The 18422-nt window shown below is 56.5% G+C and overlaps 10 protein-coding genes across 10 annotated transcripts; 3 read left to right on the top strand and 7 right to left on the bottom strand.

Annotated features, from left to right (window-relative positions):
• Positions 1–626: 626 nt before the first annotated feature.
• Positions 627–2118, bottom strand: SDRG_13645 (hypothetical protein). The gene is made up of 2 exons (XM_008619742.1): positions 1913–2118; positions 627–1867 (listed from the first exon to the last, which is right to left on the bottom strand). Exons 1-2 carry the CDS (start codon positions 2082–2084, stop codon positions 681–683), a joined length of 1359 nt encoding a protein of 452 aa, XP_008617964.1. The 5' UTR covers positions 2085–2118; the 3' UTR covers positions 627–680.
• Positions 2119–2510: 392 nt separating this feature from the next.
• SDRG_13644 (hypothetical protein) lies at positions 2511–6270 on the top strand. The gene is made up of 14 exons (XM_008619741.1): positions 2511–2691; positions 2738–3048; positions 3091–3693; positions 3739–3897; positions 3945–4187; positions 4238–4332; positions 4377–4491; positions 4540–4723; positions 4773–4903; positions 4949–5010; positions 5100–5207; positions 5254–5493; positions 5543–5765; positions 5817–6270. Exons 1-14 carry the CDS (start codon positions 2550–2552, stop codon positions 6240–6242), a joined length of 3042 nt encoding a protein of 1013 aa, XP_008617963.1. The 5' UTR covers positions 2511–2549; the 3' UTR covers positions 6243–6270.
• Positions 6271–6535: 265 nt separating this feature from the next.
• Positions 6536–6986, top strand: SDRG_13643 (hypothetical protein). The gene has a single exon (XM_008619740.1). It carries the CDS (start codon positions 6577–6579, stop codon positions 6931–6933), a length of 357 nt encoding a protein of 118 aa, XP_008617962.1. The 5' UTR covers positions 6536–6576; the 3' UTR covers positions 6934–6986.
• Positions 6987–7221: 235 nt separating this feature from the next.
• SDRG_13642 (hypothetical protein) lies at positions 7222–8062 on the bottom strand. The gene has a single exon (XM_008619739.1). The coding sequence runs from the start codon at positions 8057–8059 to the stop codon at positions 7307–7309; it is 753 nt and encodes a 250-aa protein (XP_008617961.1). The 5' UTR covers positions 8060–8062; the 3' UTR covers positions 7222–7306.
• A 59-nt stretch (positions 8063–8121) lies between these two features.
• SDRG_13641 (hypothetical protein) lies at positions 8122–9599 on the bottom strand. Its single transcript, XM_008619738.1, has 5 exons — positions 9509–9599; positions 8976–9450; positions 8701–8921; positions 8484–8650; positions 8122–8434 (listed from the first exon to the last, which is right to left on the bottom strand). Exons 1-5 carry the CDS (start codon positions 9571–9573, stop codon positions 8313–8315), a joined length of 1050 nt encoding a protein of 349 aa, XP_008617960.1. The 5' UTR covers positions 9574–9599; the 3' UTR covers positions 8122–8312.
• A 562-nt stretch (positions 9600–10161) lies between these two features.
• SDRG_13640 (hypothetical protein) lies at positions 10162–10554 on the top strand (the record flags this gene model as incomplete). The annotated part of the gene is made up of 2 exons (XM_008619737.1): positions 10162–10355; positions 10482–10554. 2 exons carry the CDS (start codon positions 10162–10164, stop codon positions 10552–10554), a joined length of 267 nt encoding a protein of 88 aa, XP_008617959.1.
• Positions 10555–10637: 83 nt separating this feature from the next.
• On the bottom strand, positions 10638–12440 carry SDRG_13639 (hypothetical protein). The gene is made up of 5 exons (XM_008619736.1): positions 12301–12440; positions 11919–12257; positions 11453–11872; positions 11259–11410; positions 10638–11209 (listed from the first exon to the last, which is right to left on the bottom strand). The coding sequence occupies exons 1-5, from the start codon at positions 12376–12378 to the stop codon at positions 10729–10731; spliced, it is 1470 nt and encodes a 489-aa protein (XP_008617958.1). The 5' UTR covers positions 12379–12440; the 3' UTR covers positions 10638–10728.
• A 930-nt stretch (positions 12441–13370) lies between these two features.
• On the bottom strand, positions 13371–15148 carry SDRG_13638 (hypothetical protein). The gene is made up of 8 exons (XM_008619735.1): positions 14961–15148; positions 14791–14913; positions 14531–14746; positions 14395–14478; positions 14274–14345; positions 14133–14205; positions 13835–14084; positions 13371–13788 (listed from the first exon to the last, which is right to left on the bottom strand). Exons 1-8 carry the CDS (start codon positions 15120–15122, stop codon positions 13401–13403), a joined length of 1368 nt encoding a protein of 455 aa, XP_008617957.1. The 5' UTR covers positions 15123–15148; the 3' UTR covers positions 13371–13400.
• A 447-nt stretch (positions 15149–15595) lies between these two features.
• On the bottom strand, positions 15596–16545 carry SDRG_13637 (hypothetical protein). The gene is made up of 4 exons (XM_008619734.1): positions 16438–16545; positions 16090–16385; positions 15938–16043; positions 15596–15888 (listed from the first exon to the last, which is right to left on the bottom strand). Exons 1-4 carry the CDS (start codon positions 16492–16494, stop codon positions 15691–15693), a joined length of 657 nt encoding a protein of 218 aa, XP_008617956.1. The 5' UTR covers positions 16495–16545; the 3' UTR covers positions 15596–15690.
• A 277-nt stretch (positions 16546–16822) lies between these two features.
• On the bottom strand, positions 16823–17442 carry SDRG_13636 (hypothetical protein). The gene has a single exon (XM_008619733.1). It carries the CDS (start codon positions 17406–17408, stop codon positions 16914–16916), a length of 495 nt encoding a protein of 164 aa, XP_008617955.1. The 5' UTR covers positions 17409–17442; the 3' UTR covers positions 16823–16913.
• Positions 17443–18422: the final 980 nt, after the last annotated feature.

Genomic DNA, 18422 nt, shown 5'->3' with positions numbered 1-18422 from the left:
AGTCTTGGCACCCAAGTCGTATTCTTTTTTTGTGGAGGAATTTCTCATGATAAATGAAAGTACCCCGGATACCGCGTACTGGCACCAGAGTTGGTGTGGACTGCGACTTTTAATTGGGAATGGCAGGGATCCCGCAACGAGGTTCCGGTGTTTTGGCGAACGGGGGTTGTCGAGACCAGGGCTGCCTGATCAACGCGGAGCTCCAGCGGTTTTATTTGCTGTCGTCGACTAACGTTACTAGAAGACCTAGCTGCCTGAATTCGCCACCATTGAGGTGATAGCTGATGATATCAGCGTACTTCGGACGCAACCATGGCGCGTCCACGGCTGCTTTCGAAAGCATAAGAATCAGCCGTGATACTCGAACGTATTCAAAGGCGGTGACAATGGACAAAATGAACAAGGACGCCAATGCAAATGAGCTGAATTTGGCCGAACATAGAGCCAAAACGGTGGGAACCAGTGTATCTGACCATTTCACTTCTCCTGGACGCCCGGGGTACCTCTTTGCGAGCACCAAATGTTGACAACCAGCTCGCACTGTCCGTTCCGTTCTGTCAGCTCCCATCGCGCCCTCTTTTGTCCAAGTACTACAATTGCATTGAGTTATGGACCAAATCTCTCGAGGTTGGCTTCGCGCACAATTTCGAGCTGTACTGGTAACGTTAACGTTAGAATGGTCAAACGTTGTCCATGCGCATCGTGTGCGACATGCGGTACACAATCGAGGTCGTCTCGAGCGTCTCGTTGACCAATGCGAGGTCCGCGTCCGGCTTGGGCGTTTGCTTGTCGAGCTCGTTGAGCATCGTGCGGCCAAAGATCGAGTAGATGTCTTCCATTTCGGCCTTCTCGATGAACGCCGCGACCTCCGGGATCGAAATGGTCGCGCCTTCAGCCGGCGTGACGCCCAGCGCCAAGAGGATTTCGTCGGCAAAGTGCTGCGCCATGTCCTGCACGTTCTTGTCGTCGGACGAAACCATGAGGCCCGATATGAAGAACGCCATGAGTTCGTCGCGACTGAGCTTTTCGTCGCCGTTTAGATCGTAAACTTCAAACAAAAACACGATCCGCGCGCGCAAGTCGCCCTTCTCGAGCGCTGACATGGCGCGAATGAACTCGCGCCACTCGATGACGCCCGAGTAATCGTCATCCAAGATGGCAAAGACGCGGTCCACAAACATCTCGTCCTCCACGGACAGCAGCGGCACGGCGCGCCGAAACGTGGCTTGGTCGACGCCGGCGGGCGACCGCGAGAGCGAACAGAGCGCCTTGAAGCGGCTCCAGAGCGTATAGAGCTCGAGCCGCGTGAATCCCGTTTTGGCCATGAGCTCCTCGAGGTTGTAGTCGCTCAGGTGGCCGTGGTACGCGGTCACGGCCCGCGGCGAGTGGCACACGCGCAAGTCAAACTCGGAAATGTCGTGGAGCTGCAGTAGTCGGTCCCGCGGGTCGATCGGGTTGATTGGCAGCGGGCACGACAACTGCGGCTGTCGCGTTGACTTGACATGTCGTCTTCGCCGCGGTCGTTGCCGTTCCGTGTCGTTGTTACTATGCGCCGCGTCGTTGTGCGTGCAGACGCTCTCTGGAGCTTGCAATGCATTCGCGCGGTACGTCACGTGATAGTGCTGCCTTCGAGGACTGGTGTTGATGCCGTGACTCTCTTGAGTTGGCATCGGTGCTCGTGGCTCAGCCTGCACGGAAGCTCGCGGTGATGCGACGACGGGTGCCACAAAGCGTGGGGATGGACGAGGCGACGGCTCCAGGGCGGAGGGCGGCAAAGCAAAAGCAAACGAAGCAGGTCGGCGTCGCTCCATCTCGAGTCGAGCTTTCTGCAATGTATAGAGCGTCGAGCGGCCCGTTGCACTGACATCTAGACCGCCGGTGAATAGTGCCTTCTCTATCGTACAAGGCGTACCAAGGGCGTCGCGGCGAACGCGGAAGACGCTAAGATCGCTCATGCGCGGAACGTCGGCGATATGCAAGCTGCGCAAGCGAGCGACTTCGTTGTCGATATGAGCGTCCGTGTGCGCAAGCGATGGCGCGCGAGATTCCAGAGCTTTGGGGGCAGGTGCGAGGCATGGGAGCATGTTCCGCCACCCAGAAAACAAGTGTAACCGATACCGTTGACCTCGTATTTCTTGACTTGGAAGCCAAGAGACAACTGCAATCATCATTCGTGCGTTGAGCTCGGGATGGAGCCTTGTTGTCGCCGAGCACGCTGCGCGCATGAACCCCACGTTTCATCGAGTCGCTGAGTACTGGTGACTTTTGCTTGTCACTATTGCAGCCACATGCACTGCACGTTTGTCGGGTTGTCGGTAACGTGCAGTCACGGCCGAAGCTTTGTATCGTCGAAGGTATGAAATGCGTGCTCGGGCACGAGACTACTTGGGGGAGAGGTCGCACGAAGGCGTCGAGCGTCTTGGTAGCTCCAACTTCACGATGGAAGAATGTAACTACACAAGCGACGGACAACATAGGATTGCTATCATCAATGCATTCGACGGTGGTGAGGAAACGGTCGCCTATGAATAGGCGGCTACTGCGGGGCCATGGACAAGTCGAGCCCCGAGTACAAGGAGGCGCTGCACGAACATGCGCGGACGCTGGGACTCGACCCGATCCAAGAAGCACAATATCTCTGGATCGTGGAGGAGGCGCTAACAGCGCCGCTACCTGACGACTGGGAGCAAGGTTTTTCTGTGGTTGTGGCGATGGACTTCGTTCAAGTCTGTCGTAGGCGAGACGGACGATGGCACGATCTACTACTTCAACGTCAACAGTGAAGAGAGCATTTGGGAGCACCCGATGGACGGCCACTACAAGGAGATGATTGCGAAGAAGAAGGAAGAGGACGCCAAGAAGCTCGCATTCAATAGCGCGCCCAAGAAGGATCTCGGCCGGCGCCAGACGTCGGTGCATGAATTCGACATGGTCGACACGATCGAAGACATCACTTCCAACAAGCCAGCGCCGGTCACGAGCGCCGGATCGGCCTTTGGGAAAGACTCGAAGGCGTGGCTTCTCGACGACGAAGACGACTTTGATGTGGTATGTACATCTGCCTGTCAACGAGTGTTTATATCGCATTAGCCGTCGCCAACGCCGATGCCCAAAAGTTTTAGCATCGTGTCATCCATCAAAAAGACAGAGGAGCACACGGTAGTGTCGAAAGCGGTGCCGACGCCGACGCCACTGCTCTCGACGCCCATGGCACCGACAGTGACAACGACGGCAACGACAGCGATCAAGACAATGGGCAGCACCGTACCTACGAGTACCAACAAGGAGGCCGAGAAACAGATCGAAACCCTTCGCGCCGAGATCGCCCAGCTCAAAAAGAGCCATGAGACGGCTGAGAAGCAAGCCAAGACCACGCGTGACAAACTCAACCAAGAGAACGAGACGCTGCGTCGGGGAAAGGAGGCCGCCGAGACGGAAGCAAAAGAAGCCAACTACCTGCGCATGAAGATCAACGAGCTCAAAACCAAGGTCGCAGCGCTCGAGGCGCAGACAACAAAGGGCGATCCGGACGCGTCCCGTGCCCTCGACGGGCTTCGCGCTGACGTGGACGCCAAGACCAAAGAAATAGCCGAGGCGCAAGCGCAGCTCGAAACAGCCAAAGACGAGCACAGTCGCGCCATCCAAAAGCGCGAGGACTCGCTCGCAGCGCTCAAGAAGGAGCATGCAATCGAAGTATTGGCGTGCTTTGCATAAAGCAAGATTCAACCGAACGGTTAGGTGGAAGCGCTGCAGGAGCAGCTCTTGCTGCGCCAAGCAACCAACATTACACTCCAGCACTCGACTGGCGAGCTTGAGAAGCTCAAGAAGCGCATTTCGGAGCTCGAAGACGACGCCCTCAAAACAGCCAAGGATCACGCCAAAGTTGTCGAGGACCTCGTATGCGAACATTCTGTTGCAACGCCATCGCTCATGCTAAGGTGTAGAATGCTGTCCACGCCGAGACTATAGCAGCACTGGCGCTTGCACAAAAGAAATGCAGCGAAGCGGACGCCGCACAAGCCTCGCAGCGCGACCAGCTCGACGCACAAACGAGTCAGCTCGAGGCCAAGCTCAAGCTCCAGGCGAAAGCGACCGATGACATGTCGCAGCAGCTGCAAGACGTGGAGCGTCAGCTTCAAGACACCAAGGACAAATGGCGCACTGCCACTGCGCACGGCGACGAGCTGGTGATGGCAACTTCCAGGCTTGAAAAGCTGATTGTCACGGTCTGCAACAGGCTCTACATGTGCGCCGACTCGAAGACAAGGAACGCTCGGCAACAATGGCGTTCGCGGACGAAAAGCGGCTTTTGGAACAGAGTGTGAAATCCTGGTACAAACAGGATGCAAGATGTGCGTGCGACATAATATGTGTAGGCAAGACCGACTGCAAGCCGTCCAGCGCGATTTGGAGACGCTTGGGGTCGCTGCAAAAGCAGAGAAGGAGGCCCACGCCCATGCGCTCTCGGTCGCCAACGACGCTCTCAACGAGGTGCGTGCCCTTGTTTGGTCGCGGCTTAAGCATGCCTCTTGTGCCTAGATGCGGCGCGAGAAGGAGCGCGCCCTGGGCCAGTTTGGCGAAGTCCAAGCATTAAAGAAGGACAACGAAAGCCTCAATCTGGACCTGGGCCGTGTTCGGGATCAAAAAGCAAATTTGGAGTTTGAGCTTCGGAACCTGAAGCAAGCGCAGTCGGTGGACACTTCGCAGCTCATGCAATACAAAGGTTGCACTGCCTACACCTCCAGAGACTGGTGACTCATGGCATGCTCTAGTGCAAATCGAGGAGTACGCGCGCAAGGAGTTTATGGAAAAGCAGCGGTTCGAGATGCTCGCGGGTGAAAAAGTCAGCATTGAAAAAAAAATTGGAGCCATGGACGCCCAGATTCAGACGCTTCGAGCCGAGGTACAGTCGATCGATGCATTGTCCGATTTCAAAATACTGGCGTAGCACCGGACCGACCTCGACAAGTATTTATACCGCATCCGAGAGCTTGAGAGCCAAAATGCACGGTAGGCATTCCATATGCACCTTTCTTGTACTGTGTCCCGTGACAATATTGTCTTTGGCCTTGTATTCGATGATGATCAACCATTGGTAGGCTCGAATATGACATTTCGCGCGCCGAAGAAAAGTTTTCGACAGCGGAAAAGTGGCGCCTCAAAGAAGTGAGCCGCGTCGAGCAGCGGGACACGGAGCTCTTGGAAATGTACGAATGTATGTGTTTTGGATATACTCATCGATACCTTGTTTAGTAAGGAAGAGCTTGGTCGTGCGAAGGCCCGCAACATTGAAGGCGAGAACCACCATTTGATCAACGAACTTCGGGGCCAAACCAAGCTGCTCGAGCAAAAGATTATCGAGCTTGAGCGGGCGCTGGCCAACGAAGTGTCGGTCAAAACCCAGGCCGAGCGTCTCTGGGCCGCGGAAGCGGACAACGCCAAGAAGCAGTGGACGGCACAGATCCCGCAGCTTGCTGCCGCCGCCACGCAGCGGTACACTATGATGCTGTTTTGCGTTGCATTCTTACAGCTGTGGAGCTAGCGCGAGCGACGAGTGGAAGAAGCGGTGCGACGACATGGTCGAGAAGATCAAGGCCGAGTACCAAGACAGCTGGCTACAAGAGCGCCAGCAAACAACGACGCGGGAAGCGCATTGGCACGAAGCGAAGCGCGACCTCGAGCGCCAGATACAAACGTTTGCGTCCGAGAAGGACTTTCTCACCAAGGAAATCTCGCGTCTCGAAGACAACAACAAACACCTCATGGTATATTCGTGGGAGGAATCAACCGACACTTGCGCACAATGAAGGACCTAGGAACAGCTGCATACGATTCGAGTCTACCTGACGCAGCGACCGCTGCACGGAACGTTCCCACCGCCTCCGCAGGTCGTATCGCCGGCACCCACCAATGTGGCGACGGATCCGCAGCTCTCATCACACCTGCAACACCAGCTTGGCGTCCTTCACGCCCAGTTCCAACAGCTTTTTGAAGCGTCGACGACACCGCCGCCGGCTCCACGATCCAGTTACGTGAGCGACTACAAGCCTGCACCAGAGACCCCGCTGCCAGAGACAGCACCCTCTGGCGCTCACCTCCTCGAAGAGAAGCAGCGACTCATACGGTCCATGGAAGACGTGGGCTTGCAACGATCATCGAGTGAGTGGATACCGGTGATCGACACGGCCGACCAGCGCAGCCTGTGGTATCGGCAAGGCTATTGGAGGTCAAAATACACCTAATACACGACTCCACATCTTTGTACCACCACCTACTACCGACAACTTCGACTAGGTCATGACCATCTCAACGGACTCGGGTCAAAGCAATGTGCAGCTCGTTGTAGGAGTAGATAATTGAGGTTGGTGGTGAGTGCCAGCGCCCGAGTCGTGCTATCGCTATCGTTGGTTGCTCTCTCGGTAGTACGCATAGCGTAGACGAGCTCCTGTCGTCGCATTGCTGAAACTCAAGTTGAAGAGCCCATGACACCGCCGATTCCACCGCGACGGTTCGACCATCCGGATACGGGTTGCAACGTATCCGTACGTCTTCGACGCTGCCACAACCACAACGACGATGGACGAGGAGGAGTGGTCGAAGGAGCTGGAAGCGAACCGGAAGCCGGGGCAGAAGCACCCGACGCCGTCGCCGGGCTTTGCGGACCGCGTCTTCTACGAGAGCCTCCTGCGCCAGAACCCCGAGAGTAAGATGGCCAAGAAGTGGTGCATCGAGTACGGTGTGCTCGAGGCCGACGAAGCGGCCGCGCTCTGCAAGGCCATGGGCATCGCGTTCAAAGCGCCCAAGGAGCTCAAGAAGACGAGCGCCAAGTCGTCGTCGTCCAAGAAGAAGTCGAACGTCCTTGACGACGCCGTTGACGACATTGGTCTGCACGCAGGCAGCCACATGGAAGGCGTGGGCATCGGCAACATCTAAGGCCACGCTCTCTTGTAATACATATCCTATATACCTCATCTTGGGCTCTTGCGCTTCCGACCAAGTTCAAGCGAGCGCTGCTGGTTCAACCTTCGATGGCCAGTGCCCCTCCTGCCTTGGCGCCAGCAAAGGCTTCTCGTTTCCTTTGGTGCAAGTCCTCCGAGCCATTCGAAGCCACCGCAACAACGTCACGTACAGTGTAGATATACCAGCTACAGCTGTAGTAGCATGCGCAGGACACACTAGAGTCTGTCGTGGAGGGCCTTCATACAGTAGCACCAGCCAGATGCAGCTCGTTGTATCGCCCAGAGTCGTTTGGTCTAGTCGACTATTGTCTTGTTACATATCCTTAACATCTACCGTGCGACCACGTCTACTCGCGAACGAACGTGACCTTGTCCTGGATGGGGCGGCGGGCGCCCTTGGGGTGGACGAAGCCCGGCTTGGGGTACCCGACATAGAAAAGGCCGAGGCAAATGTCTTCGGCGCCAAGGCCAAGGAAGGCCTTCATTTCGTCGTCGAACGAGCCACCCGAGCTCCAGTAGCCACCGACACCGTGGGCCGTCGCCGACAAGTGCAAGTTCTGGACGGCGCACGCAACAGCCTCGATCTCTTCAATCTCCGGGATCTTTTTGCTCTCCTGGCGCTTCATGACGATCGCAATCACATACGACGAGTCGAGCTTGCTCTGGAGCTTGTTGGTAAATTTCTTGGGAAAGAACTTGTCTTCGGGCGTCTTGGCCTTGTAGATGGCCGCGTCCTTCTCGCCGAGGCGACGACGGGCGTCGCCAGCAAACACGACAAAGCGCCACGGCTCAGTCTTGCCATGCGTCGGCGCCCAGTTGGCGCTCTCAAGCATCTTCATCAAGACGCTCTCGGGCACAACGCGCGACGTGTCATAGTCCCGCGGGAAGATCGAACGGCGCTTGGCAATGAGCTCGTCAGCGTCGTAGAGGTTGCGCTGCTTCTTGACGTACTTCCAGAGCGCAACGGCGGCGCCCGTGCCCACGGCCGTGAGGAGCGAGACGCCGATGCTGAGGCCGATGCCCGCCAGGGCGCCGTCGCGGACACCACGCTCGTACGGCGTCGGCGTGCTCAGGTCGCGGCTCATCGTGCGGTTGGCCATCACGTGTGAAATTCGAAAATGATTCAAGATCGCTACGAGCAATCCGCCGCTTTGGATTGGATAAAAATATTGCGATTTTTTAATTGGCCAACTCGAGCGTGCACCCGCCCTGTGATTGGTGGGTGGCAGGCGCCTCTCGTCAGTCCAACCACAGGACTAATGAGGAAGGGACGTCCCTTGCTTCCGAGGCGGCTGGAGTAATCCTGCACCTGCACCTCCATCGTGCAACGAGGTACAAGGTCAATACAGCACTCTATTCAGTCGTCATCTCCTTGCCCTTATGGCCCGGCATCTTGCTCTTCCAGTGGGAAGGCTTGAGCTTCTTCTTGCGCAGCTCGCCGTCGTCCGAGTCGCCATCTTCCTCGTCCACATCGCCTAGCAGACATACGATGGGCTTGGAGACCGATGAGCATGGTAGTCGTACCAAGGACGGTCGTCTCAGCGATTGTAGCGAACGCATCGACACCAGCAATCGACTTGAGCGCGGGCGACTCGCCGGCAATGTCAAACTGCTGCAAAAACGGCGCCGCCTTGTAGCCGACGAGCACATGGCCGCTCTCGTTGAAGACGACGTTCGTGGGCTGGCTCGCTCTATGTGCCGCATGAGACTCGAAGAAATACGGCAGCAAAAGAAAGCTTACTCGGGAAGCGTCAACGGCAACGCAATGATCTTCTTGTCCGCGTTGATGCTAAAGAAGCGCACGGCCATGTCGGTGTTGCGGACGAGCGCGATGCGGTTCGTGAGCGGGCACACCGAGAGACCGCAGTGCTTCGTGTCGGACGTCTCGAGCGCAAAGGCATCGAGGAGCGCACCCGTCTCAATGTCCCAGAGGTGCAGCGCGTCATCGAGGCCGACCGAGACCTACAGAGGTATGCCACTTGTTGCAGCTACATCCATATCCATGAAAGCACGTACAAAGAGCGACGGCGTCACGGTGCACGTCGCAATCTTGCGCACGCATTGGCGGTGGCCCAAGCAGTAGTTCTGCACGAGCGTCGTCGCCGGAAAGTGCGAGACGCGGACCTTCTCGTCGCGGTCCGCCGTGAGGAGGTACTTGCCGTCGATGCTCATCGCGACGTCCGTGATGATCGACGTCGTGTGCTGAAGAAGGCTCTTCTCGCCTGCCGTGACGTCCGGCAGCGGGTACGCGTTGACCTCGCCGGCGTTGCCGCCCACAAGGACAGCTTCCTTGCCGCCGTATGTCGCCGCGACCATGCTCGTCGTGTTACGCGGCACTTCGCGCGTCGATACAACTTCGCCGCGCGTCGAGTTCATCTCGTACACCGTGAGCTTCTTGTCCTGCGTGACGACAGAGAGCAGCGTCGCCTCGGCGTTCAAGGCGATGGCCACGACCTGCGACGTCGTCGAGAGAAGGAAGGACGACGCACCGCTACAGAGACGAAAGCGCCATGAGTGTCATGCGATGGCCCGGTAGATGAGGAACGTACTTGTAGATGAAGATGGCTTGGCCATACGCGCAAGCGATGAGCGACTTGTTGGCCGTGAAGAGCATGTTGAACAAATGAATTCTTGTCGGCCGTTATCCGAATGACCGGATAATCCCATTGATGGTTTGCGGTGAACGGGCAAAGACCTCTGCCATTTAATGTCACTGGCATGCACTCCTAGAGGTAATATAACCGCACAGGACCGACGTGCCTGCAGCAGGCAGCAACCGACTCGACACCTCAAGCTATTCCGCCATGTAACGTAGCTCTCACAAGTACCATGCTTTGCCAAGAGGCAGCATCGCATTCGTGCTCGAGCGATACTGTCATGATATTAACCTCTCATAATGAATAATAACTATAAATTGATACAAGAAATGTGCTTTCGAGATATTTTGCCCAGATTCTTTCGATTCTTGGATTCGAGGGATCCAGCGGCGTCCACCGAGCTCCGTCAACGTCGCTACTATAAGCACATCTCGGTCAGGTTCGTACCGTGCTATTCTCTGCGCGGATGCTACCAAGGACAAACAAGCACAGGTGAAATCGGTTCATTTCCGGATACACCTGTCACGATCAATATACGAATATATGTGGTTTGGGAGGTCGCGGCAAAGCATTGTGGCCACGGAAAGTCAATTTGTGAGACCAACATGGGCGCCGTGAGCAAGTTTCCGTACCCCAAGCACACGTGGTCGCCGGCCGGTGGCTGGTGGAACGAGCCGAAGAACTGGAAGACGCGCACGGGCGTCCTCGTCGGCGTGCTCGGCCTCCTCATCGTGCCCATGGCCTCGTTCGCCACCAAGCACAAGACGACCTACAGCCACCTCCCGGCCACGCAAGAAGAGTAAAGCCGCAGGCCGCGCCGCTACGTAAACAACCGTGTATAGCACGTCCCGTGATTCTATACATGCATGCTTTGTGTGTCCTAGCTCCGCCTACCACGGTTCTCGCTTGCGCAGCAGGCTTATAGCGTCCGCCGCAGCGTCGACAATGGCGCTAGCCCAACCGTCTCCAACGTGGCCTGCGTGGCGACCATATCCTAGCTGCCAACGTACGCTGCCGTACGCATGCAATGGCGCCACCGTGCCTGATAACCGGTGAGGTCATAGCTCAGTCGAGCCACAGATTAGGAGGCAAGGACAGAGGCGCAACGTGAACGGTGGGATTTATACATCACTACGTGTGCCATAACTACACATCCCGCACCGATCGCGCTGCTAAAACTGGTGGTGCGAACGGTCGATCTCCTTGACGGCGCCGTCCGCATTGGGCTTGAGCGAAAACGTGCGCGAGAACGCGGGCTTGTTGAGCTTCCACTTGGTCTTGTTATCGCCATTGTTGTCACCATCGAGCGGCTCCGAGGCCATCGTGTCGTCGTCATTGTTGTCTTCGTCGCCTTCGGGCACCGTGGGCGATCCCAGCGCGACGGGCACGTCCCACGACGTCTCGCCCGTCGTCTCGTTTACATAATAAAACGTGCCCGGCGTCGACGAGCTCTCGCGGGCGATCCAGCCTTTCGGAAGGTTGGCAGCCGCTTTCGTCGGCGTCTGTGGGGCCGTCGTGAGCTGGCGCTTGAGCTTCGAGCCAATCGCGAGGCGGCTCGTGACTGCCTTGGCTTTGCTGAAGCCGAGGTTAAAGGCCGAACCCGCCGCGCTGAGCATCTGCGTCGACGACGCATTACTCGAGAAACCGCGGCCCCTAAACGCGCGCAATTTTGAGATTTAGCAGGCATCTCGGGTACACGTACTTGTTGCGCATGGCCGAAAACTGCTTGCTGCTGATCGTGCCTTGCGAGTCGTCGAGGACTTGTTCGAGGATTTCGTGGTTGAGTTCATCCGCGGGCTCGTCATCGTCGTCCATGGGCGAGCTTGGGACAGGCGTGTTCTTCTCGCGCTCATCCTACCGCATGCTAAGTTTACCGCCGATTGCATCTTGGCGCACCTCGATCTCCGCTTGGAGCACTTTGACAGCGTCGTTGCGGGCGTGCACGTGCGTTGCAAGCTCTTCGACGAGCGACGCGAGTTTGGCGATTGAGCCAAGGGCATCAAGGGAAGGCGCGAGCGCCTCGTACGACTCGGGCTCGGCCAACGCGCCGCAAGCAGCCTGTGTCGCCGCCATCGCTTCCTTCACAACGTACTTGGAGCGGCGCGTAATGTGGTCAAGCTGTTCCGTGAGGCGCACAATGGCTTCCTGCGTCTTCTCGCACTTGTCCTTGAGCGTCCGGACTTCCTCTTGGAGGTCTTCTTTCTCCGAGTCGATCGTCTTGTACCGGTGACCCTGCAGCGCCTTCATCCACTCAATGGCGTGGGCCTCCATGCGCGCCTGGCGTTGTGCAGGCGTCTCGCCTGCAATCTCGTCGGCCTACACGCCTCGGTCCATGAGGTGTGTCGACAGCAGGACTACATACGGCGTCTTCGGGCGCAATGTCGAGGTACAGCGGTCGAATCTTCTTCTGCTCCGTCGTCTTGACGTCAGCAGCGACGCGGAAGCTGTGGGCCGAGCCACCAATGCTGCGCTTGATGCACTGCGAGTTAAGTCGCACGTCCGTCATATACTCGAGGTCGATAACGCCACGTGGGTACTCGTCTGTCGGCGTGCGATAATAGTACAAGAACGTCGAGGGCTTGACGACAAAGTAGTAGGGCGTCCAATGGCCCTTCTCGTTGTCGGCCTCCTTGCGCAGAAACCCGGCCTTGGTGCCGAGCTGCGAGAGCTCGGGCGCCGACGTCGGTGGCGACCCGCGGATCTGGCATGGCCGCCATGAGCCATTGCATCTGCAGCATGCGTACCTTTTGCTTGGGCGCCGCCACCTTGCCGTCGGGCTTGCCCACGAACGAGGCGTTGCTGCTGCTGCTCGTCGTGCTCATTGCTGGCAAAAATGGCAAACTGCCGTCAACCCAAATCCTGCCTCCGCCAAGCTTGATCTTTGTATGCGCATAGAACGACCAAATGTAACGGCGACCCTCCTATGCACAGGTCAAGCCAATCAATGACGGCGCGCCCGAGGCTGCGGTCACGTGTACCGTACTATACCGCTGTGCTACAGGCCGCCCACTGACGCCAGCGCTTTGGCCACGAGGCTATGACGACCGACGCCAACGATCCGACACCGGCGATTTCATCCTCGGTTCATTGACACGAAGAGACGGTTCGCGATGTCGAGAAGCTCCCACCACGAGCCCGCGACGGTGGCAAGCCACGGGTCAATAAGATCTTGCAGCATCATCGACCTCCTCAATCGCGTTAGACCTTGAACGGTCGTCTGGTTGATGTATAACGACTGGGCCACCGACACAAAGGGCAAGATGGAGGACCTCGAACGATCTGAGAAATGTCTTTATTATTGACCCATGGAAATGTTCACGTTGGAAGCTGTCGTCATTGACTTGATGTTTGAGATACTGGTAGCGAAGGATCAAGGCTCAATAAATAAAAGATTTTTATTCACCCTTGGCAGGATATTCGAGATTGCTAGGTTCATATTTGTATGGGTGAACTATGGACCCTTGGTGAAGTGCAGCGCCTAGTTGCAGGGCTTCGAGGCGAAGGCATACCACACCATACTTTACTGTACGGTGTTACTAGTACATACTAGTATGCACTAGCCAGCCACGCCAGATTGAATATTAAAATCTCGCGCTTCATGGTGACCACAGAAATTTCGCCCCCACAGCGATACACCGCACAAGACGTGTTGCACGGGCGACGTGATACAACTCGTAGCGCCGGCTCTGGGGAAGATGAGCACATATCATTCTGGAGATCATTCGAGCGACCGCGAGAGACAGCACCAGACACATCGATGCAGCGCGATGGCGGAGACGTTTCGAGCGACAATTTGCCCACGGTTTACCATTCGTTGCATGATCTCTGGGCGCTCGTTATTAGATTAGACCAGCTGGACGCGCCACTTTTTCTCCAGCAAGGATACAAGTCGCTGCACTTCGCCTTGCAGGTATCGCTTTGGTACGTCTGTCTGGAGCTTGTAAGGTGAATGGGGCTCTGATCGAAGAGCGCAAGCAGCTTGGATCGGCTTGGGCTTGATGGGCGTGAAGAGGAGGCTCAGCACTGGCAGCTCGTCCGTCATTTTAGCAGTGGCTGCCTCGATCTTAGCTTTGTATTTGGCTTTTTCCTTGGCCGAGACACTGCTTTTCCAGTGCAAGCACACGGTTTTGTACGATGGCAGCCGGGCTTTGAACGCAGCATTGGCCACGGAGGCCGACGCCACTACGGCCTCGAACGCCTGAGACGGTGTCGGCTCTTCACGCTTGCCGACGCTAGCATAAAAATCAAATCTGCACCTTTCGAGAATCTTCGTCGTACGGCGGAAGCACCTTGAGTCCTTGGGTCACGGCAGCGATCGCCCACTGGTAAAATAGCTTTTCATCCGCGTAATTTTGTAGCCTCATACATAGCCGTAGGGCGACAAACGTCTGAGATAGCAAGACGTACCGTTGGTCGAGCGCGATGCGGTGCAGCCTCAGCTCCTCTGGGTGGCGTAAGAGCCAGAGCTCGTATGGGCTGAGCACACTCGCTGCAATGCCGTCATCGTCCATCAACACTTTGCTCGTGCCTACGCGTTCGTAGTTAGAGAAGCCAGATCACTCTCCGAACACGGTACCCAGCTGGGCGAGCTGCGACTCTCGAATCCGAGCGAGGAGTGTTTTGTGCGCTTTTTGCAGCGCATGCCACTCCTAGTGGTCGAGAGATGTCAAGCGTGGACCTCGTGCGCTACGGCTTTGGAAGGTTCATAGTAACGTGCCTTGAGTTGCGACTGCAATTTGCCGTACGCAAAGTGAGTGGCGTGGACCGTGTGCAGCAGCGGTGCCGACGTCTATACACGTAGTTTCGTTTCAGTGTACGTTCTTGAAATGCCGGCGTACCGAGCACGGTGGGCGACGCTGCGAGGTGCGTCGCGCCGCCACCGCAAACGCATCCCGGACGGTCGATGGATGCAATGGCGGTACCTACACCGCCGACAATTGATCAGACGCCATCCATAATGCTTGAAAACCGTACGTTGGGGTACGGAGGCAAGTGAATATGGTCGTATCCAAGCTGCCGCCGCACGATCGCCGTCGCTTGGCGCGAAAACAAGTGACTTTGGCCAAAGAGGAAGACGATCGCGGCCAAGAGGATCGGGCCTGGTAGCGTCAACGGACTTTGCGTCGTGTAGAACTCGTGGCAGAGAAAGCCCCACTCGTAGAGATAATAGCGTGCGGCCTCGACGCAGACCTGATTCGAATGCGACTACGGGCGCTATATATCAAAGGACGTACATCAAACCCGTCAGGCTCATCAAAGAGCGCTTGGGACTGCGCTGCGACAGCCATTCTATCCACGCTAAAGTCGGCGAGGATGACGAGGCAGAGATCGTGCAGTGCGCGCCAGAACGGAATGCACTAGAGCATGCCATGTAGCTTTTGCAAAGTGCAATGTGGCGAAGTACCAGGAGCGCGTGGCTGTCGTCAAACTCGGTCGCGCTCACGCTGCTCGTCTTAGCCCGCCGGATGTCCTCAGGCGTGAGGTACTCGATGCCGACGGTCGCCAGCGCGTCGCGCAGCAGCAGCACGAACGTTGCCTTGGACCGGCGCGGCTGCGCATCGGCCATCGTGGCGTCGTATCCGGATGTTCCGGATACAGCTGTGGCGCTGTTGACTGCCAGACCATGGCACGAACTCGACAGGCCGACAATGCCAGTCTAGTGGGATTGACAACTATTATACTACCAAGGGTGTACAATATACTCTTGCTACGACCTGGCACGTAGGAGTATAATTTTGTTCAGGGCTGATACCGTTGCTCGGCCCAATTCGCTCTTGCATCAGGTTCCAGCGTACTGCGATGTTCCCTCCAAGGCCCCAATACCGGTATTGCGTGTTCACGTCGGTGCACGCACCCAGAGACGAGACCTCGGAAACTGACTAGAGTTTGCTCTGGGCTTTGGATGACATTCCAATTGAAAAAGGACCTGTCGAAGCTCGGACCTCGCAACTGTATGACTTGACGGTGCAGTACGCCCGGGGCCGTTTCTTGGAGGCCACTACTGTATGAGGCACGAGACACTCATGGACGTCGCCATGCGTGCGGCAGCGGAATTGAGCACGCGCTTTAGAAAAGCAACTTTAAGGCACGATAAAAGGCAGAGAAATGAAACGGGTTCAAAATGGGGACGCTGTTTAGCCAGCGCCGCGCTGCTTCTCCTTCTTCTGCGTCCGCCGCTTGGCCTTTTCCTTGCGGAGACGGTCGGCTTCAAGAAGCTCCTTATCGCGCTTGACCTTGCTGTCGTGCTCCTTCTTCATCTTGTCGCGAATCGCTTGCTGGTGTTCCTTGGCCTGCGTCTTGTTCGTGTTGACAGGACCACTCTCCTCAGTCTTCTACACTCCACAACACTGCATGAGTATACTGATGCCGTCAAAGTCGCACCTTGGTTTCGCGCACAATCACGTTGCCGTCTTCGTCCAGGAACGACGAGTCGGCTGCACCGTACTCGTTGAGGATCTTCTCACGCTGCAGCATTTCCTCGCGCGTCCTACCATATCCATGAGCCACAGAAGCGATAGCGTAACACGCCTTACATATGCTGCCGGGCTTGGGCCTTCTCGGCTTCTTTGCGCTCGTTCTCTTCAACGAGCTTGAGCTCCGCCTTCTTCTTCTCCTCGAGCTCCAGTTTGGCCTGCTCCAAGCTCTGCGCAGCCTTCGTCGCCGCTGCGTCTTCCTGCTCCAGCCACTTGGCTTTGATCTGCGCGTCGAGGCCGGCTAGGCCTGCGTCGTTCTCGACGACAGCGCGAAGGACGTCGACCGCTGTCTGGCAACGCTCGTCGAGGTCCGTATCCTCGTCAGCGACGATGCCACGCACGTACTCGCCATAGACCTACGTGCATATCATCACCTCTTCTTTCTCTCGAGGCCGGAGCAACGCGTACCTCGCCGTCGATCGCAAGCTCGTCCAGGCGCTTACACAGCCAGTCGTCGAAGGTCATGGCTGCTTTGGTCGTCGCTCTGCCAGCAAGAAAGCCCGTGCAAATTTCCGGTTACTATCCGGTTTTCGTGAAATGTACATGGGGAACAACCTGCGCCAAATCCTGTTTGTAGCAGCACTCGAAAAGGATCACTGGAAGAAATTAGGTGTGGGAAAATTCTTCCATATGAAGTTCTTTCCCAAATGATGATCGTTGAACAGCTGTTGCTGAGACGGTGGGATTTATACCTTGTTACACCCCTAACCGAAAACGAACTGATCCACCTCACTATATATGTTTTTCTTGATATACTACTTCCTTTTACACTCAAAAGCATCAAAATCCGCACTCAACGTCACATAAAACAATGGATTCAGGATATACACACACCACAACTGCGATGTCCCACCTTGCGCAATGCACACGATTCGCTCGACAACCTAGCACGCAGGGTTGGGCGTCGGAGCGACAGTAGGCGCGGGCGTCGGCGCATCCGTTGGCTTGGGCGTCGGCGCGACGGTCGGTGCAGGCGTCGGTGCATCGGTTGGCTTGGGCGTCGGCGGCGAGTAGTACGCCGTCCACGTTTGGATCGACGTGTCGAACGGAATCGTGCCTGCGTAATCTGTGGACAAGTCAGCTCCCGCCTGGTGCAGCATGCATGGCGGCTTGATCGTGAGCATAAAGTCGGTGACGGTCTTGTAAAAGTTCTTGCAGTTGCTCGACTTGGCAAAGTCCTTGACCATCTGGAGGTTCTTGGGGATCCAGTTGGGGTTCATCATGGCCGAGACGGGCTCGTTGATGTCCTTGCTGCACGTGGCAAAGACGCCGTTGCCGTCCATCGCGATGGGCAAGAGACCGGCAAAGTTGGCGACGGAGCAGTCGGGGACCGCGGCGGACGCAGACGCGACGATGAGGGCAGCGACAAAGGTCTTCATGGTGCGGAGAGTGGGAATGCGCTGGAGGAGGCAAATGAGAGAATGAAATGACTCCTAGGCCATGAAGTGCAAGACGAGCAAGGTACTACAATCGCACGCCCGCGGCCCACGGCCATTGCGCTGAGATCTTGTGGAGTTGGATGGATGAAGATGGATGCGCTCAGAGTCGTCCAGCCTGTACAGGCCGTGTAGTTGGCACACTTACAATCATAGCGTCGAACGTTGTCGGGTTTCGGGTGTTTGTGAATACGAACGCATCCTATCTCGCTCATGTGCGCCTCAGCTAGCACTAGTACGGTTGCCCCCACGACAGACTATTTTGGGGTGCGTCATCTGGGACTGATCCTGGGCAAGTTCAACCTGGGCGAGTTGCTATCTCCTGGTCGAGGTGCTGTTCTTGTGGTGCTGGATTGCAATGAGTTTTGCAGGCTTGACACCAATAGCGATTCGCCATATGTCGTTTGTTTATGGTACTTACGACTTTCGTCTTGGAGATCCTATTTATGCAATTGTTGCGCAAGGGAACTGTGTCGAAGCTACATGGTCCTCTAGTTCTGTGTCTATCAACGGCTCTGGAAGCCCGTGTATGCGTACAGACCAGATGCAGTAATGTGTCGAGTCCCACGGATCAGAACGACAATCCGAGCCCACAACGCCACGCAGGAAGGTTCTCTATGGAAGGCATTTTGTGGTCACATCGACAACAACCCGACGATGAGTGGAAACCAGTACGACGTGGGGGCATTGAAACCCCAGACAAAAGGACAGTCTACGCTGCCACGATCAGGGTACTACGACCGCATTTGATGATACGAAGAGCACAAACCATGCTGAACATCCCTCCCAATATTTTGGTGAACGATGCATACACGACGCAACGACGAGTTGCGTCGAACACGTAAATAGTGTTGGCAAAGGCTCAAGTAGCTTGCAGCGAACCGTCAATACGCCGGGCTATCTGCTCTGCCCTTTGATGGCACGACTTAACTTGGGTACACTAGTCACGAGAAAAAA

This window comes from Saprolegnia diclina (assembly GCF_000281045.1).
Source record: "Saprolegnia diclina VS20 unplaced genomic scaffold supercont1.62, whole genome shotgun sequence".
NCBI lineage: Eukaryota > Oomycota > Saprolegniomycetes > Saprolegniales > Saprolegniaceae > Saprolegnia > Saprolegnia diclina.
This window is presented reverse-complemented; position numbering and strand designations above follow the sequence as displayed.

Coding starts and splice junctions, on each gene's coding strand:
- SDRG_13637 (XM_008619734.1), bottom strand. CDS start 16,494: ATGACCTTCGACGACTGGCTGTGTAAGCGCCTGGACGAGCTTGCGATC. Junction 16,386..16,437: donor AGCTTGCGATCGACGGCGAG/GTACGCGTTGCT, acceptor ATATGCACGTAG/GTCTATGGCGAGTACGTGCG. Junction 15,889..15,937: donor TGATTGTGCGCGAAACCAAG/GTGCGACTTTGA, acceptor TGTGGAGTGTAG/AAGACTGAGGAGAGTGGTCC.
- SDRG_13644 (XM_008619741.1), top strand. CDS start 2,550: ATGGACAAGTCGAGCCCCGAGTACAAGGAGGCGCTGCACGAACATGCG. Junction 5,011..5,099: donor CTTGAGAGCCAAAATGCACG/GTAGGCATTCCA, acceptor AACCATTGGTAG/GCTCGAATATGACATTTCGC. Junction 5,208..5,253: donor GACACGGAGCTCTTGGAAAT/GTACGAATGTAT, acceptor TACCTTGTTTAG/TAAGGAAGAGCTTGGTCGTG.
- SDRG_13645 (XM_008619742.1), bottom strand. CDS start 2,084: ATGCTCCCATGCCTCGCACCTGCCCCCAAAGCTCTGGAATCTCGCGCG. Junction 1,868..1,912: donor CGTTCGCCGCGACGCCCTTG/GTACGCCTTGTA, acceptor CCGGCGGTCTAG/ATGTCAGTGCAACGGGCCGC.
- SDRG_13643 (XM_008619740.1), top strand. CDS start 6,577: ATGGACGAGGAGGAGTGGTCGAAGGAGCTGGAAGCGAACCGGAAGCCG.
- SDRG_13642 (XM_008619739.1), bottom strand. CDS start 8,059: ATGGCCAACCGCACGATGAGCCGCGACCTGAGCACGCCGACGCCGTAC.
- SDRG_13636 (XM_008619733.1), bottom strand. CDS start 17,408: ATGAAGACCTTTGTCGCTGCCCTCATCGTCGCGTCTGCGTCCGCCGCG.
- SDRG_13641 (XM_008619738.1), bottom strand. CDS start 9,573: ATGCTCTTCACGGCCAACAAGTCGCTCATCGCTTGCGCGTATGGCCAA. Junction 9,451..9,508: donor CAAGCCATCTTCATCTACAA/GTACGTTCCTCA, acceptor TCGTCTCTGTAG/CGGTGCGTCGTCCTTCCTTC. Junction 8,435..8,483: donor CGCTGAGACGACCGTCCTTG/GTACGACTACCA, acceptor TATGTCTGCTAG/GCGATGTGGACGAGGAAGAT.
- SDRG_13638 (XM_008619735.1), bottom strand. CDS start 15,122: ATGGCCGATGCGCAGCCGCGCCGGTCCAAGGCAACGTTCGTGCTGCTG. Junction 14,914..14,960: donor ACGACAGCCACGCGCTCCTG/GTACTTCGCCAC, acceptor GGCATGCTCTAG/TGCATTCCGTTCTGGCGCGC. Junction 14,479..14,530: donor ACTTGCCTCCGTACCCCAAC/GTACGGTTTTCA, acceptor TCGGCGGTGTAG/GTACCGCCATTGCATCCATC.
- SDRG_13639 (XM_008619736.1), bottom strand. CDS start 12,378: ATGAGCACGACGAGCAGCAGCAGCAACGCCTCGTTCGTGGGCAAGCCC. Junction 12,258..12,300: donor TGGCGGCGCCCAAGCAAAAG/GTACGCATGCTG, acceptor CGGCCATGCCAG/ATCCGCGGGTCGCCACCGAC. Junction 11,873..11,918: donor ACATTGCGCCCGAAGACGCC/GTATGTAGTCCT, acceptor CGAGGCGTGTAG/GCCGACGAGATTGCAGGCGA.